The sequence below is a fragment of the Eschscholzia californica genome, unplaced genomic scaffold (assembly GCF_041429995.1).
Source record: "Eschscholzia californica isolate CP2 unplaced genomic scaffold, dmEscCali1.0.p SCAF_4, whole genome shotgun sequence".
NCBI lineage: Eukaryota > Viridiplantae > Streptophyta > Magnoliopsida > Ranunculales > Papaveraceae > Eschscholzia > Eschscholzia californica.
The window spans coordinates 3127649-3146261 of record NW_028238461.1 but is presented as its reverse complement, the minus strand read 5'-3'; the positions used below and the strand labels follow the sequence as shown (position 1 = coordinate 3146261).

At 35.9% G+C, this 18613-nt stretch overlaps 2 protein-coding genes across 3 annotated transcripts; both read right to left on the bottom strand.

Moving 5' to 3' along the window:
* Positions 1-956: 956 nt before the first annotated feature.
* Positions 957-4910, bottom strand: LOC147541596 (peptidyl-prolyl cis-trans isomerase FKBP42-like). The gene is made up of 6 exons (XM_086636482.1): positions 4559-4910; positions 4259-4355; positions 2452-2504; positions 2138-2260; positions 1897-2049; positions 957-1470 (listed from the first exon to the last, which is right to left on the bottom strand). The coding sequence occupies exons 2-6, from the start codon at positions 4299-4301 to the stop codon at positions 1084-1086; spliced, it is 759 nt and encodes a 252-aa protein (XP_086492608.1). The 5' UTR covers positions 4302-4355; positions 4559-4910; the 3' UTR covers positions 957-1083.
* Positions 4911-6603: 1693 nt separating this feature from the next.
* Positions 6604-18515, bottom strand: LOC147541595 (protein SEMI-ROLLED LEAF 2-like). Of its 2 annotated transcripts, none has more exons than XM_086636907.1 (19): positions 17785-18515; positions 17616-17690; positions 16754-16869; positions 16242-16356; positions 15973-16101; positions 15070-15117; positions 14442-14644; positions 14158-14354; positions 13429-13721; positions 13058-13207; positions 12533-12955; positions 12283-12432; positions 10202-10274; positions 9869-9996; positions 8816-9001; positions 8564-8701; positions 8362-8490; positions 7954-8178; positions 6604-7211 (listed from the first exon to the last, which is right to left on the bottom strand). In XM_086636907.1, exons 1-19 carry the CDS (start codon positions 17920-17922, stop codon positions 7050-7052), a joined length of 3078 nt encoding a protein of 1025 aa, XP_086493033.1. In that variant the 5' UTR covers positions 17923-18515; the 3' UTR covers positions 6604-7049. The 2 variants fall into 2 exon arrangements, with proteins under 2 accessions (XP_086493033.1, XP_086493034.1); XM_086636908.1 differs by having other exon boundaries at positions 15973-16097; positions 17785-18286.
* Between the last annotated feature and the right edge of the window lie 98 nt (positions 18516-18613).

Below are 18613 nucleotides of genomic sequence, written 5' to 3'. Positions count from 1 at the left end.
CCTGGCGGATCTGACGAGATTTAAAAGAAAAGAAAAAGGAAAACCCCCTTCCCCCTTTTTAAAATTCGGACTGAAAGCTGCACGACATGACATGCATCGGCCCAAGAAGGGGAAACGGTATGAGGACCTGGTCCTTATTGAAAAGGACTTGACAACAGTCTATTTTAGATCACTTTCTTTCGTTCTCATTGCATCTGTATTTCTTATCTTTGCACTCTCTACCCTTTACAAAAACAATCTTTCTTCACACATATCACATGGACTTTAATTTTCTTCATGCGCGTTTTATATAATTGCCCTCTCGGAATCTCGTCGGACAAGTTCTTTCGACATTCTCAATGAATGGAACCTATGCTAAGCAAGAGATCTAATTGAGGTACCCATGCTACAACCCAACTTGTCTTTCTAGGGATGGTAGGGTTTGTCATAGTTTTGGCCTCTCTACAGATGATTTCGTCGGTCGCGTGTCTCTCGTTGTGCTGACAGTGGTGAAAGAGTGAACTTGAGACTAGGCTGTTTGTTTTTATTTCTCCTTTTTTTGTTCTAGCGGAGAAGCAGGTTTTGGAGAACCACCCTGATGCAACACTCAGATTTTAGAAATTTTAAGTGTCATATAAGATTTTTAGAATTTTTGTTTGAAATTTTATTCTAACACAAAACTAGATTTGGATCTAAGATGACGTGGCTCCAGTTTAATAGAAATATCTCAAGAGGACACATCAGATCCTAAATTCGTATATACCACTATCCCTATCTGATATCCAAAATATATTTACACCAATATCTGTATCCTAATTTTCAGATATATTTCAAAAACGAATGCACTTCGGATACAGATTCAGCTATCTGTTAACATGCCCAGTGAAACCAGTGCCAATATCCTAGTAAAAATTGAAGACTGATTCAGTTATCATGTTTTGTTCCATTTCTAATATCTGCATTTTATGGGGAAAAGGTTAGGTCAATCAATAAGTTATATTGAGCAGATGATATAAGTTCAACTTGTACAAAGACACAACTCATCAAGAGAGAGAGAGAGAGAGAGAGAGAGAGAGAGAGGAGTTGATACATTAGTTGCCCAGTTCATACATCCTTTTTGTTTTCAAACTCAGACTCATAAGTAGGCGAAGAAGTTTCCAAATTCAAATTTTGCTGCCATCTCCTTTTGAGTTTGAATCCCAGTTCAGATGTTGATTTCTCTTCCGATATCCCGTCTATGGTTTGCTCGGACGTCTCTTTTGTTTCAGGGCTAGGACCAAAAATTCCCTTGTAAAAGTCTTTTTGTTTTTGTTTAAATGCTTTCTCTTGTTCAGCGAGTAAATGTAATTCCTTGGTTATCGCTTTCTCTTCAGGTGCATATTTACGAGCAGTAAGAAAGTCAACCCTCGCCGCATCTGTTTGCCCTAATTCTGCCTTCGCCTTTCCTTGCCTAAATAGTGCCTTTACGTTGGTTTCATCATCAGCCAACACCTGAAAAAACAGAATGACCTGATTAGATAACGGATTGGTAACTCGCCTAAAAAAGACTGGACGGGTTTTTTTTTCGCGGTTTCCCTAAATTTAGTTACCAGTTTAGGTTACTCCCCTCAAAGATTGGTAACTCACCTTACCATTCCGAGATAACGGATTCCGTCATCTTGGTGTCGAAGTGGTATATATTTGAAATGCACGTGTCTCGCAAAATACCTTATGGTCTATTTAGGTTATCCCCGAGTCTAGATACAATTAACTTTTCAGATTACACCTCAAAGATTGATAACTCACACTACCACCATGAGATGAGGTATTATGTTATCTTAGGGTCAAAGCGGGATACATGTGAAGCTTACATGTGCCACTTGACTGAAGTGCTCTTATTCTTTAATAACCCAAATCTCAAGGCACAGTAAGACTTACAATGCTGCACTCCAATATGGCGTCTTCGTAACGCTTGAGCTTTATTAAACATGCTGCCATGTTGAGGTGGCATGTGTTCTTCACATCTAAAGCCATGCTTCGTTGCTTCCCAGATAACTGTAACATTCTATTACTCCCCAAATATGATATTGCCTGATGGTATGAATTAAGATCAGCACCTGTATAGACTCGTAACAGAAAAATATTGAAGGGAAGATTGGGAAAATAACAAATATGCTACCATTTTATACTGTTGCATTGCTGCTGTCAATTTTTCATCCTTGAAAAACACATTTCCTTCCTTTTTCCTTTCATCTGCTGCTCTGATCCTTTCCTCTATAGTCGTGTCACCACGAGATGTTTCCTGAAAAGTGAACCCATAAATCTTAAAATGAGTTCTTCTGCATGCTGAACAATCGAATAACTTCTGAATAATAAGTCAATTAAGTGGATTTTACACGCAAAGCATGTTGAATTTCGTCCAAATTTAGTTGAACATGTTAGTTCAGAAACCCATTATTTGTATAACCCGAAAAGACAACTTCTCCAACTTACTTTTTTGGTTTCATGAAGGTTTTTCGATTTAGGACGAGTCTCTAGAGGAGCTTCTGCATGCACAAATGAAGCAAGTCAGCAATTGTTTCATTAACACAATAACACCATCTGGATCTGTACCAAGAATGTTATAATTGTGATACTTTTTTCTTAGCCATGTAACATACAAGCCCGAGACGTAACAAACAGCAGAATTATATATGCCCCAAAGTGCAGTTTTCACCTACTGTAGTCTTGGAGTTAGTCTTATTTCTAGATGAGAATCCTATTCTAGGTCTTTTCCAAATGTGTTCAATAAAATTCTAATTTTGTGACGCAAATTAGTTTCCGTAACTAGTAGGCTGAAGCTTTTAAAGAAGCTCAATCAATAAAAACTGGATTTGGAACTAACGACTTTCCTTCGCCAAGGATTAAATAAGGATTCATCTTTTTCATATAAAATTATATTATTCACCTAGATCTTGCCAACTCCAAGTTATATAGATGGTCTAGCACTCTAACCCTTATTAATAATAGATAAGCATCTTTACTCAAAAAGAGACCTAATTCTAATAGAAGAAGGCTTATTAAATCGCCCAAATGGGAAATCGTCCTATTCGGAGACAACTAGAGTAAACCAAAAGTCATTTCTAATGCAAATACCACACCCAATGTGAAGCAGATGTGGCATGAAAATTTGAGTATGTCTTCTATTTCTAGTCACCAAGGCTATCTAAATCCCCCCTTTTCACAAAACTTGTGTGTCAAACTATTAAATAACTAACATCCATTTTGGGGAAAAGAAGACATGAACATTGCATATGCTTCTTAGTTCCTACTTTAGCTTAAATTATCAGTGGCTTTTGAAAATATAGGAAGGAATATACAAGTAGAAGTCTTCCCAAACAGAAAAATATGAAGATGATTATTTCTGTGCTGGGGATGCTCTATAAAGGAAACCCCGTACCTTAATCTAAAATCAACCAACTTTCCTAAAACTGAAAAACTATTTCAAGAAATTACTTACTGTATACTCACACAAAAAACTACAAATGCTTAATAAACTAATAAATACTGTCCAATCTATGCATGCAGTTCTCGATGTCCTGGTGCCAAAGACAGCGGTATGTCTTTCTGGGAGAATAGAACGTACATAGCTAACTACAGTACGTATCTCCACAACTCCACAGATCGACACTTCCCATAAAAAGTATTCCTAAGATTCTCCTCTTTATTGCATTGAACAACCCCAAAAACCAAAAATTGACTCGTCCAATGATCACACTCCTACTAAATTAGTTAATCCACTGCCTGCCTGGTTACGTAATACTACGAGAGCCCAAAGGAATTACAAATTACAGAAAAGAAAGTAAACGCAGTAAAATGCAAATATACAAGGAATTAAACAATTGACAATTTCATTACATGGGATTCCATCATTTTATGGCAGTAAAAATGGTAGCGGAGACCTAAGCTTCTCAGTATATCTGAAAGCATTTTACTTGCTTAACACGATCAATTATGCGATTTTATCCCTATATAAGAGTTAGATCATAAACACAAGCCCAAATCTCAACTTCACACATTTTCAGCTACTAAAAAGAATATGCGAAAATTCGAGATAGATACTTGTTCTGAACTTTTAAGAGATAACTCCAGTGGAATGACAACAGTTGATGTTGAATATCACAGAAAGATCAATAAGGTACACCTAAGCATCAAAATTTCATTTTTAAAGCCATTTTGTATTGAAAGGTGTTCTTCAAAATAAGTTACATAAAACCTAGATGAGTATATAATGAAAAAGCAAAGTAACAATGAGAATTACCAGCTAGTGATTGAATGTTTTGGTTGTCCTGAACATTCTTCATTAGGGCTGGCTGATCATAAAACAGTTAGAGTTTATCTCTTAATTATATAGTATTCTGCAGAGAAATTCAAAATGTATAAATCAGTACTCAGATTAAACACAAACTGATCATCCATCTGATAAAAAAAAACAAATTTACAGTTTATTAATACTTAGATTTCCATAATAAAAATAGATCATCTATCTGAAAACAAGTTAAAAAAGCATGAAACTGAAGAAAAATTCCTATAAACAAAATGAAAAGAAAATCAATCTGACCTTGTGGAGGATGGGCGATCCCTTAATCTAGGGTTTTGAGAAATTAGGTAGAAGTTAAATTCATAACAAGGGAACGAGTAGAAGGAAGAAGGAAATGAGAGTCCTCCTCCGTCTTCCTTCTCCGTCCCGTATAATAATTTCTCAACGAAGAGCACAGACCTCTTTTTCTTTTCGCAACACTTCGACAATTTTTTTATTTAGTGCAGGCCGCCTGATGGTAATTTTTTTTTTATCATGTGCCCTAGTACCATTTTTAAGAGCGTTTAGTATGGCCACCAGGGGTGAACAACGGTCCGCTAATCCGACCACATCGAACTTGGTCAAACCAAATCGAACAATGTTCGATCAGTTCAGCTGAAAAACGATCAACTGACTTTGATATAGTTTGATTCCGGTTTTTTTTTTTTTGATGATGAAGAGCGGTTGTCGCCTTTTATTAATCAATAGGATTGTCGATTACAATATTAGTTCTATCGAATCTTAATGGACTAACAATGCAAGATGGGACTTCTGTCTCCCTCAATTGTTTACAAATGTTGAATTCTAAAGCATTCTTAACTATAGCATGAGGCATGAGCGACTTTATTTGCGGTTCTCGGAATATGTCGGAATGTGAATGCTTCAATTTTTGTAGCTTATTGGTGGTTTCCAAGTCTTGCTCGACTCGTCAATGATTTCGTTCTCTATATTGGGACTAATTTCTGTTTTTCCTCTCTTTTGAAAATCTGACCACATGTTAATGGCGTCTTTAATCACCTTGATGCTCTGTGGAACTTTGTTTTCAAACACTTTCTTGTTCCTTGTTTTCCAAATGTGCCACAATAGGTAGAAACTCAATTGAACACCTTCATCTTCTATTTTACGATTGATCCAATGTTGGAGTATTTCAACAATTGTTTTCCCTGCCTCAACTCGAAAACCGAGTGGTGAACGAAACCAAACTTCTTTGGCAAATTTGCACTCTATGAATAGGTGATCAGTGTCTTCATCCTTCTCGTAACATAGTTGACATAGTTTAGAGTAGTTATATTTTAGCAATTTCACTTTCGTTGGGAGGGCATTCATCATTAATCTCCAAATAAACATTTGGACTCTTGGAACAACATCGAGTTTCTTCCAAAACTTTTCCCATGATTCCGGTTTGTGTTTTAGAAACTGTCTGGAACCACACACCACTATAGTTCATTATATAATACTATAATTTAATTATCATTATTTTAGAAGTAGTAAACTAAGAAATTATTTTTTTAAGTTCTCAATTATAAACTTAAATGATCGGCCAATCGATCGCTGCTCACCTCTAATACCCACGGTTTGTGGAAACAAACCCCTCCCCCCCCCCCCCCCCCCCCCCTCCCCCCCCAACCCCCCCAACCCCCAACTATACACTCGTAATCGAAGAAGACAGTTCCATCCAAACTCTACACTCGTAATCGAAGAAGAAGACATGTTGATTTAGCAAATTCCATTTGCAGAATGCAAACTCGATTTTTAGACCTCGGAGATTTCGGATCTCGCAAACACGGTTTGCTATTTTGGGACGAAAAAAGAACTATTGAAGCTTCTTATTCTTTATAACTTGATGCTGATAGTCAATGAAATGAAAACAAATCAAAGTCTTCATCCATAAGAACAAACCAAGTCTTCATCCATAACTAAAACAATAACGCAATCAAGTTGAAGTAGAAATCTCTAAAACCATATTATCTATTCATCCATAATAAAAACTTAACCTGATCTACAAAGTTCATTGCAATAAACAAGTTAGGAGAGACGAAAAGAAGTTTGTTTCTTTATTTTTTCAAGCTTCTTCATCTTCTACGTAACCAGATTTTTATGATCGGCGAAACTTCACCTTCCTCGTTGTTTCCTAGAAGATTACTAGCTTGTTCTCTCTAAATTCCAAAAAGTTGAGATGGAGAAGAAGGCGAAGATGAAGGAGAGGGAAGACCTAGAATTTCTTGAGAGGAAGTTTGTCTTTTTATCAAGAATGTTTGTGGAATGAAATAAATACAAGCTTATATACAAACTCATAAAACCAGTTAGAAAAAAGTAAAATAAATAATAAATATAGTGATATAGTTTGTTATAAACAGTAACATTTACCAATCAAACCCTTGAAAACATTACAGCAACTTCATTGACCATCTACAAAGAAACATCAAGAAAAAAATACACGAATATATGATGTATACAAGAATTATGCTACAATGAAAAAATGAAAAAGATATTTAAAAAATGCAGAAGTCTTCTATAGACCTCGACAATTAAAAGAGATTTCCTACTGCTTTTCCTGCTCCAATATAGAGCAGCAAGAAGAAAACCACTCCAAATTCAAATACCCAAACATACGAACCTCTAGTATTTCACAATCTTGTTTTAGGTTCGAGAAGTCAAGATGTTTGATTATCCAGGAAGGCTTAATTCATGTTCTTCCAGATCTATTAGGCTACTTTCAGATTAGATGTCCGCCCGGGGGGAACTTGTCATATCAACAGCCAGCAGCTTTTAGGAAATGATCGTATGGACTTGATGCTGGTAACCTGAAGAAGTCGGGATGATGTTGGTATTCAGCGCCACAAGGTGGATAGCTGCCAATAGCTGGTTTATACAGATTAGCACCGGAGCTCTTATCAAGGAAAGGGTTGCAAGCCTGCAGTTTTTAATTCAGATGTAAAATATTATGCATGTAATGTATGTCAACAGAAAGAAAGGAAAGTCACTTTCGTTCTACACGCCTTAAGTAAAATCGGCAGACTGGATCATTATATGAGATTCGTAAAATCGCCTTAAGTAAAATCACCTTAAGTAAAATCGGCAGAAAGGAAAGTGACATCCCCTAATATTTGAAAGAGCGAAGAGTACCTTTGCTCATGGGGTTAAGAAGCCTTTGTTTCTTAATGAATGCATTTAATTAAATTGAAGCTATTAAAACGGGATCCACTTGTGGGGGAAAACGAGTTGAAGCAAACTAGTCGAGCTCTCGAGTAACTCAAACTTGGAAGTAGGTCAATACCGAGCTTACTTCATCAATATGCTCTAGCTCATCCCTTCATATTCTCTATGTACGGTTGAGGATTTTAGAGACAAAAAGAGAGAAACAAGTCGAAGGGAGCAGAAGAAGACGAAGAAGAAGCTCATATAGAAAAAGAAGTACCAAACTCGTACATGATGGCCGACTCTCTTCCCTATATAGTATGTATCTTGTTACTCCTACAGGCTCGAGTCGTTGGCCCTAGTCAAGCCTGAACTGAGTCCCTAGTCCAACTACTTCGGTCAAACCAAATGTGTATGGTAACACACACGCATCGCTGTAACAATTGTTGTTTGAATATTGTCTATCAATTATTTAAGGCATGCAATCATAATTCATAAATATAAAGAAAGATACGTACCATATCAAATACGGGACTAGAGGGTAATTTTGTCATCCCATTGTTGTGGTCATGCGATAGAATGTCGATAAAATTATCCTGTTTCTGTTGGGTGCTCATCAACGTGGACATCTTCTGCTGCTTTCCCATAAGAAGGGTTTCACAGTGACTAGCCATTTCCCTATAAGGGATGTCAGGTGTGGTGGAGACAGAGAATCTTCCAACTTGGTTTGTTGTCTCCGAAACCTGCAAAAAGAAATACTTGATTTGTGGGAAAATCGCAGTAAAGGTTTATACAGGCCTGAGAACTCAAAGACTTGGAGCCCATATCTTAGAGAAGAAAAAAATGATGTTCTTGCTATTCCATCTTTTGTTTAAGGATATGATACTATCTTGAATGAATAATAAATTAAAGATGGATAGCCGTACCGAGTCGAGTAATTGATTGACACTCAAAAGATTAGGGCAATGCACAGCCAGGACTGACAATGGATTGGTCTGACTTTCAGATGCTGCATTAACAGCATCATCATCTATTGTGAAAACTGGATGTATATCCTGAACAGAAACAAGTACTAGGTTACATACATTTCAAGATTTGGAGATGTGAGAAGCTATGAGAGTTACTTACCTCGTCTAATGATTGGTCTATTGGACAAAAGGGGGACGTTTTTCCTGGTGTTTCCATGAAACACTGGGCTCCCAACGGACAGACATCATCAGGCAAAAATTCATTTAGCAATTGGTCCATCATGGTGGATGCCTCTGCCTACATGAAGATTCATAAGTCAAATATACCCATTTCCGACAAACTACAAATAAATTTGATAGAAAGTGTATAAAAAAATTTAGAGATGTATAAGCAAATTCGTATGAGGTTTACGTTGGACGAGTTCCCAAGGCCCTTCACAACCATATAAGCCAAAGATTCTTTGGACTGATCATCTGTAATTTCCACTGCTGAAAGAGACTTTAACGCAGCAGCATCATCTTCTTTTGATCCATAAACAGATCCTCTTTTAACAGCCTGTAGTCTGGAATCCTCGACTAAGTTTAAAAATGGATCAACCTGGTATAGGCATACAAGACAAGTAAGGCTGATTAAAATTCAGCAGGCTCCAAAATACCAGTTTCTCCAATATTTTGGCAATCAATCACGTCTATAACCTATATGCATTACAGGAAATTGGGCTGGAGACCCAATTTTTTTGTTTTTTTTTGTCAAAAAGACAAGTTATCTTTTTTTCCTTCTAGGCACCATGAAAAGTTTGGAAATAGGGTTGAAGGACAATTCTAAAAATCCCTTAATTTTGTATACCTGAATTGACCTTTGTATAAAGGAAAATTTTAGAAACACCCTCAGATTTTCCAAAAACCCTCACATTTTATATAATCTTACTTCTTAGTTACTTATTTTGTTAGGGTTTGATTTTGCGAAGCTTTGCAAACTAGTTTGCAAACTGATTTGCAAACTGGTTTGCTCTACTTTGCAAATCGGTTTGCAATCTGGTTTGCCTTGCAGAGCTTTGCAAACTGATTTGCAAACTGATTTGCAAACTGGTTTGCAATCTGGTTTGCCTTGCAAAGCTTTGCAAACTGATTTGCAAACTGGTTTGCACTAGTTTGCAATCTGGTTTGCCTTGCAAACTAGTTTGCACTGCTTTGCAAATTGGTTTGCAAACTGGTTTGCAAACTAGTTTGCAATAAGGTCAGTTTTGTCTTTTCCCTATATTAGATAATTTACAAAAATGCCACAGGGAGCTGAAGCCCATAAAAAATTGTCCAATCCTTTTTAACCAAAGGCCAAAGTTTTTAGGGAGTTTTGGCCAAATTTCCCTATGCATTAAAGCGGACAGGAATCAAAATTGACAAGCCTAAATGTTTAGTTCCATAGACAAATTATGAACCTACAGATAGTTTAGCAAAAGATACGTACAGTTTTATCAGTAAGTAATGTTTTAGTACGAGCAAGAAGAGGGAATATGTGGTAGGCTTTTGATGTAAAGATGATCATAGATGTAGCCAACGTGAAGAGAGATCGACGACGCGATGGGGGTAGTTGACCTGTAAAAGCATCAGTGGGCCAAGTATCACATATCTCACAATGTAAGATACTTGGTAATTAATCCACAATTTATGTAAGAAATTATCTATTAAACATAAGAAGATCCTTATATAGAAACACGTATTTCTCAAGGTGTGGATATGAAAAAACTGATTGTTGCTTTTATGTGGAAACATACAGAAGTGACTGTTTGTATGATTTTACCTCCTCCAAGGGAAATTCTCCTCAAGGAAAATGCCAGCTGAAAACTTTTGATTACAGCTTCGTTACTGGAGTTCTGCAAGACGTATAAAGCTCTAAGAACATAAGTAGAAAACATGACCATAAAGAACTCACAAGAAACATAACCAGGAGAACAAAGTGTATAGCATATTAACAATTGGAATATGAATTGTGAAATGAGTTAAGATTTATAACCTTTACAAGACAAGAGAAACGAGAAAACAACGTAGGACAAAGGAACTCATAGCCGCATGTTTTGTATTTTTTTTTTTTTAACTACCGCATGTTTTGTATTTGATAATAAATATTTATAATGTAAAAGTTTGATTAAGCATAACATATTGTAGATAAACGAAAAGAAAATTAAGGATATACCATCAATCAATGTCGAAAATCTCTTCGAAACCTTATGTTTTTACTTGATTGAAATGACCAAGCTAACAGAACGAAAATAAAAACTTTACGGATATACAATACAAATAAGGTGATAACTCTTGAACTCCCACTAGGATAAACTTTATGCATAGAAAAAAAATATTACCAAATCTTAGGGGGTAGGGTGGGATTTGAGTCCAATACAAAACAAAGAACTGTGAATATGTGATACCTTCAGATTTAGGATTCCTAAAATTTTACGTTGCCATACATACCGAGGAATTAACAATAATCTACATCGTGTTAACCTTGAATAGAGGCAATCAAGTTTTAGGCTATGAGAGAAAGGCAACAACATTTCAAGATGTAAAAAGAAGATGGGCATAGACAAAATTACCTTTTTTTTGTAAACGAACTCTCTTATTTCATTTTTTTGGGCTTCAGAAAAAGGCAACAACATTTCAAAATGTAAAAAGAAGATGAGCATAGACAAAATTACCTTTTTTCTTGTAACGAACTCTTTTATTTTATATTTATTACTTTAAACGTATAACTCTCTGCTTATATGTAAAATGTCAATGAAATTTCTATATTTAGAAATGTTTTCGATGATAGTGTTCACCGTTATTCATTTCTCCAAACCTATGCAGTAGGACTCTGCCGAGTGACTCGGGACTCGGCTCGGACTCGGCCATACACCGAGCCGAGTCCCGCCGAGTTCCCGAGTTTAGGGTTACCCCGAGTGACTCGGGCTGACTCGAGACTCGGGTTTTGACTCGGATATGATTGTTTTTCTCTTTATTTTTCAAGTATGAATGCTAATTTTTATATTCTATTTACTAGTTTGTACCTAATTAGAAATAATTACTAAAAAGATAAGCATATTATATAGTTATGGACACTTGCAATTGATATTTAGTTGTTCGTAACTGGCTAACTCTACTAGTTATTTAGTTTTGAAGTATGAACTTGATTATATTACGAATTATCATGTTAATCATATTATTTACATGCATTAGTAACAAATTATGGCAGTTATGCTAAACAAAAGAAGCGTGGAAGCTGTGGGCAGCAAACCTCATGACACAGGAAGCTGAAATATTGACTCGGACTCGGACCTTGGCCGAGCCGAGTCCGAGTCCGAGTCGTACTGCTCAGCTTCAAACAGTCGTTTTCTCTACTTATACAAAAGAATTTTAGTTTGCAAACTCAAATTTTTGTTTTCTCTACTCAAATACATTCAAAGGGAATCTTGCAAATGTATGTTTGCAAATTCGAATAGTTGTTGGTGAAATTGATTTTTTTATTTCCCTATGCAAGCTCATACAAAGGAACTTAATAGAATTGTACCCTATAGAAATTAGCAGTTTTTTCTTATTATAGGTTACTAGGCATATATCTTATTTAGTAGTTTATATACTTGGTATTTCTTTTGGTTATTAAAAGAATAGGATGATTAGGAATCCTAGATTTCAATTGGAATTGATATTAGGAAGCCCCTACTCCTATATAAAGAGTTGTCCTACGAATTGAAACATCATATCATCCAATAATATCTTAGCCTTCTCATAAGTTGAGAGATTTTATTGGTTTACATCTTCAGCCAAAGTTTTTAGTTTCTAGTAAGTTTTCTTCTCTGTAAAATTGGAACACAAATTTAAACATATCTAGAAAGAAAACATTCTCACCTTGCCTCGAGAAAACAAAAGAACTAGGCTGTAAGTATGAGCAATAGCTTCATAATTCTCTGGTTCGTTTTCAGGAGATATGGATTGTGCCCAAATAGAGGAAAGAAGAAGAGCAATCTGACGACTGCTTAACCGGAGGGATGTTCTGTCCTGAAAAATGAGAATGAATGCTATGTTTGGGGTCAAAAGGTCAATGCTTTCCAGAAAAAATATCTTCACAAATGAAAGACATTTGATGGAGAAGACATACACTGTCATGCAATTCATCTGTAGACGAGCAACTGGCATGCTTCCCGTCCTTACTTGAAGGTAATCGCGAGATGTTCTTACTATATGCTTTACTCACAGACGACTTTATTTTGCTCAGAAGCTGATCATTGTTACTTTTTGGTGGCAGACTATCAGTAATCACCCCACTAGAATTTTCTTGAAAGTGAGATTTTTCTTTTCTTAGCTTCTCAAAAAGAGCAGCGGAAGAGGAAAATACAGATACAGTTCTTGATAGAGTCCTCCTCAGATCAAATTTCTCTGGAGCAGTTGTCGAAGAAGGTTGAGGACAAACAGATGATGGCACAAGAACAACGGAAAATATACGGTGAGCTCCCACCCGTGTTTGATGGTCTGGGTAGGTCATTGCTACGAGTAAATGATGAAACAACGCTTCAGGAAAAGCCTGCATAACATAATAAATTTCATATTTAGCAATATACCTGAAACAATAAGACTCATAAACGTAATAGAGTATACACATGAAATAAGAAACTCCCTCACTTGCCTTATTTTGATATGACAAATTTGGTACAGACGCTGTCATTTGAGCAATACGGTATACCGCTGAAACTGTTGTGCGGGCAAGAACTGTAACAGAGGAGATGTTCTCCAACATCACCGACATTGTATCAAGAACAGGACCAGCATCTCCAACCTGTAATCCAATCAAATCCAAAATTTAAAAAATTTATACAAGTTTTGAAAATTCACAAGTTCGACTAAGTATCAGTTTTCAAGTTAATACTGAATTACAAAACTTATATTTCAGAAATAAAAGCTGCATATGCTTAACAAAAGTATTTGAGTTGAAGCATCAATATCTCTGACCATGCTAACTCTAAGAGGTTTAATTTAACACAGAATTATAAAAGACACCTTATTTATTATCTGAATAAGGCATTTATCAACAGCTTCTCGAAATTTCCTGTTCCATTTGATTATTTCAGGTCCCATGTTTGAATCATCAAGCGAGCAGTGCATGCTTTTCCGCATATGCCTCATTAGATCAGATATGGTAGCAATTAACGCTGTAGAGTTTTGAGCCTTCGAGTACTGAGCAAGGGAAGTGGCTATTTCGACAATGTCCAGCTGCTTGTCAGGTTGTTTTATGGTATCCTTGTGATCCAGATGCTTAATTAAAATTGATAATAACAAGTGTGTGTTCTGACCTGCAAGTTGAGGAAAAATCAACGGATGACAACATTCAGGGCAGGTACAGTATAGAAGCACAAAGAAAAGGGTGTGCTGTCATTAGATGGCACAAAAGCTCGATTAACTTGGCGTCTAAAATCTGTACCGATTTTTGTATATTAAACATGAGTTTGTGTATTCTATTATCTATCTAATTGATTAGGTTTTAAACATGGCTATGTCTCAAACTTACAAGTTTCAAAATATGTCTGAGTTTCAACCAAGATTTGGTTTTATTATAAAGAAAAAATTATCCATCAACATCAACTCGTGCACAATATGTAAATATACATGAAATAAACATTTTCTAATCCAAATTTTTAAAAAGGAAACTAACACCACCTAAATCTTCTGTCTGGCAAATTGTAATGTGCATTTTCAATAAAGAAATGAAAAAATGAGTAACCCTCCTACCAGAGCTTTGCATTAGTCCTTGCATTTCCAGCAAGATAGTAAGAGGAAGCCCATACTGAGGTGACCAGATATTGCACTTGTCGAAATAGCGAAACAATGACTCCAAGACACGGCGAACAGTGGTAGCTTCCTTGGCTAGCTTGGCTATGTTATGTAAGCAAACTCTGGACCAAAAATTTGGATTCTTGGAATCTTCTCTGTTGACAGAAGAGAATACTCCATTAAAGAAGCCACAAGATACCATGCAAATTCAATTTAAGGGAACTGGGCCCAAGAGGACTTACAAAGAAACATTTATTTCACCTTTCTCACTCACTATCCTCCTCCAAGAAGGAACTCTTTCTAAGGTATCTGGTGGAGCGGAGACATGGCCCTCAGATTTAAGCACTTCTTGCACCCAGTGATTCTGGGTACCTTGCCTGTCATGTTCAGGGTTTTCGTTGACTTTCTTAGTATCACCATAGTTGTCCAGGATCACAGAAATAACCTGACAAAAAAATAAGAAATAGAAAATGTAAGAAACAAAAAGAAGCAGTGTTGCAAGGTGACAAACGACAAAATTTATAGTTACGCTATGGTAATTTCACGGAGATGAACTTAAAAACAAGGTTCTTCTCTAGGTACAGGGACAAGGTTAAAATGTTTGAGTCTAATGGACACAATCAAACCTAGTACTTCCCTGCAGTGATATGTACTAACATCTGAGATACAAAAGTTTTTAAATATTTCGCAATTGTTGGTGCTAGAAAAACTCTTATCAAGTAAATAACTAGACTAAAAGAACATTTCTTAGTTCACACCCCATTTCCAACTTACCGTAGCTCTATAGTGTTCAAAATTCAGACTATCCAGATTTCTGAATCAACCATTATGCGTGAAAAATTATTTCAACAGAAAATTACATGCACTTACATTATCAAATTCAGCCGAAATATGAGAATGTTCACCCATGAACCAAACCTGGGCACCAAATCAAGAAGCATCAGTGGAAGCAGAAATTACTTGACGACATAAATATGTATGATAAGTTGCAAGGAAAGACGTTATGACGTTTCTCTCGTTCTTTTTTCATTTTATTCAATGTTTCAAAGAATAAAAATAAGAAAGGATAGTGAGTTTTTTTTTAGTGCTGAAAGGACAACTAAACACCTAACATGTATTTCTGGAAATTCAAAATATTCTTGAATATAAATTATGGAGTATAACAATGTAATCACAGATGGTATGAGCTGAAAAAACCAAAACATGGTGAAGCGAACATCTCCATGATTATTGTAACGATAACAAATGCCAACGCAAAATAAACAAAATCGTTTCACTCTAGTAACTACAAAACGTAACATTTATAACCTCGAACCATATAGGTCAAGTGTACCTTTTCCAATCAATAATTCAGTATTATCTATACAACGTTAGTACCTTTCCCAATAAATAACGAAATAATATCTTTGGTTTAATCTATAAATATATTTATTAAGTCCATGCTGCACGGTTCCTATTTTTAAGTGTTGCAGGCATGACACTCCACACTAACTTCAAAATCTTATATTGCTACCATTACAGTTTATGTAAGCTGGTCACCAACTGTGGAGCTAATGAAGTAAAGAAACAAAAAACAAATGTGAATTTTTTTTATTTTGCAAGATAGGAGTAAATATTTGAGAAAATACTATGATGTGAAAAGGAAAAGGAAAAGGAAAAGGAAAAGGAAAAGGAAAAGGTGGGGCGGGAGTAGACGGAGTTGGGTTGGTAGTGGAACCATCTAAATAAATACGATATGCAACAAAGATACATTTTGTGCACCATATAAATTACCATTGAAGAAAGAACTTGGAGTGCGGCTGAATGTAGTTGTTGAGCCTTCCCATCCTGTCCCATTTCTTGAGCTATCTCACAGACCTTTGGAATCAGGCTTTCCATGTTAAACATATAAGTACCATCTGTCTGTCACAACGCAACCATAGAATGTTGATCTTAAGATCTCCAGCAAGAAAAGTAACAATTGACGACAAATTAGAACAATAACTTCATTTCATTTACAAGTGACCTCTAGCATGTGAAAGAAACAAGTAACAAGGCTCCACCTGTGCGTTTACAAAGTCAAAAAGAGTTACGCATCCAATAATCCGCATCTCGTCCTGTCGAGTTTGATCCAGTAGAGTGTTTATAATAGTCAATATGCTACTTGCAAGTAACGGCCTGTAATATATAATTTTTGGGGTCAAATTTTTTTTGAAAAACCTAGGAGAGGCTCATATGCAACATAAATATATGATAAGAGCGAATCGAGAAATCAATTAAACAAAGGTGCGAATAAAGGACAGAGAAAACAATACGAGATACCAAGTATTTCCATGATAAGAACAAGTTAAATTAAACAAATTTAAAATTATAGGAAGCAATAAATGGTAAACAAACAACATACCCGAGAATGAAGAAAGTTTTCATTCAACAGTAAGATGCAAACAGTTCGAAAAAAAAACTTGTCAGGGGATAGAAAAATTACTAGAGCTACCATGCAAATCTCCTCAAATTTACTAAATTTTTGGTAAGCAAAAAAAAACATTCGTTTGATCCTTAGATAGAGACAACTCACATTTGCTCCCTACAAGATAGCAGCAGTTTCCTATATATGCACATGACTACTTTGACATATCGAAACTGCTCACTTCTCAGTTCCTTGTAACACCTTTGCTCGAGAGAACTTGTTATCTGTCAATGAGGTTCACTTCTATCAGTAAAGAAAATGAATTAGAAATCGGATGTTATCCTCTTTCTGAGAATATGCGATAAATACTCAGCAAAAGAATTACATGCGTACAAGATATAAAACAATGGTTCCAAAATCTCTATAAAACTGGTCTTTTTTGCAGCATGCTTGGTATGAGTCCGTGTAGCATGGGGCATGGCCACTGCTACGGGTACTCATATGCGACATAGGTACAAAACAAAATATATCACACCTCAAAAATCCGAATACTATGACACAGACTTACCCCAAATGTGTCAGTTAGCATGTCCTCGTAAAAATGACATTAACCCAGAGTTTCACAGCCCTAACACGATTTTGTGCATGTATACCCATGTTGTACATGGAAAAAAATCTTTTACGTTGGTACCCAATAAGTGTTCTGAGTATTTGTATTTGGTATAGAAAAATACTGAGCAACGGGTATTGTTGTTAAATAGAAGAAATGAAATTTCGGTTTCAGTGGAAATTTCGGTGTGCACGGAAATAGAAATATTTTGGTCATTACGGTTGAAATATTTCGAAATTTAATTCCTTGATCAGACATTGTTAGGGGAAAGTAATTAAATTTCAGTATAGGTGGAAATTTTAAGAGTCATGGAAAGTGGAAATATTTCTATCATTTAGCATGGAATATATCGAAATTTAATTCCTTGGACTATAATATAATATGCTTCTGTGTTTAGAATGTGTAAGAAAGAATGAATACCTTGGGTATACGTAATGGATTTTTTGTGGCGTATTCACACAATTTGCCAATCCTCCTGTCATTTGGTTCTTCATCCTAAAAAAGTAAAGATTGATCAGAGGTGGCACTAGCTAGGTATTTAATAATTCTAAGTAAAATGAAATCCAGAAAGAAGAAGAAAGAAAGAAACCGGAGAACGAGGGAAGATATCGGAGATCAATTTTTTGTAACGTTTAACAGGTTGACGAGATCTAGGTCTCATTGCTGGACAAAAATAACATAAATTTCCACATACTGGTAAAACTCTCCTTGACATAACCCCCATCATTTGATTTCCCTTCTCTAACAAAAACAAATTCCTCTTTCTTCTTCTTCTTTTTGATCAGAAACCCAAATTCCAAAACTATATAATTCAACAAAAACCTAATTTGGAATTTGTTTACAGAATGATTTATGAATTGATTGAAGAGGAATTAGGTTTATGGATCGTCGTCTCCGATCCTTTTAGAAAAATATATAGAACAAGAAAGAACAGGATCTTCGACGACGACTTCCAACCCCCGAAATTTATTGAAATATGAAAACCACGATTTCTCTCTCTCTCTCCTCCTTATTTTTTATAATCTCCAGATTGTTGCCGGCCTCTACGTTTATCTCCCTCCATATTTTCCGAACTTCTTTTTTTTTCTCTTAAAATTACCGAAATTGCCATCCCCCGCTTATAACAGAAGTTTTGGCGCGCAACGCGTTTTCTTACTTGTGAGTTGTGTCTCCGCGGTTCGGTTATGGGTTCCAACCAGATCTATGATAATTGGGTTTAGATTTGATCGGGTTGGGTGGGTAGAATCCTTTTGTGGCAAATATGGTAGTGATAATGGTGATGGTAGTTCTCAAAAAAAAAAAAATGGTGATGGTCGTGGTGATATAAATAGTTGTGTTGGAGCCTTAAAAGTAGGGTGACCAAGACGTGATGGTACAAGCTAGTGAAAGTACTTGCAAAAGTAGATAAAGAGAAAATT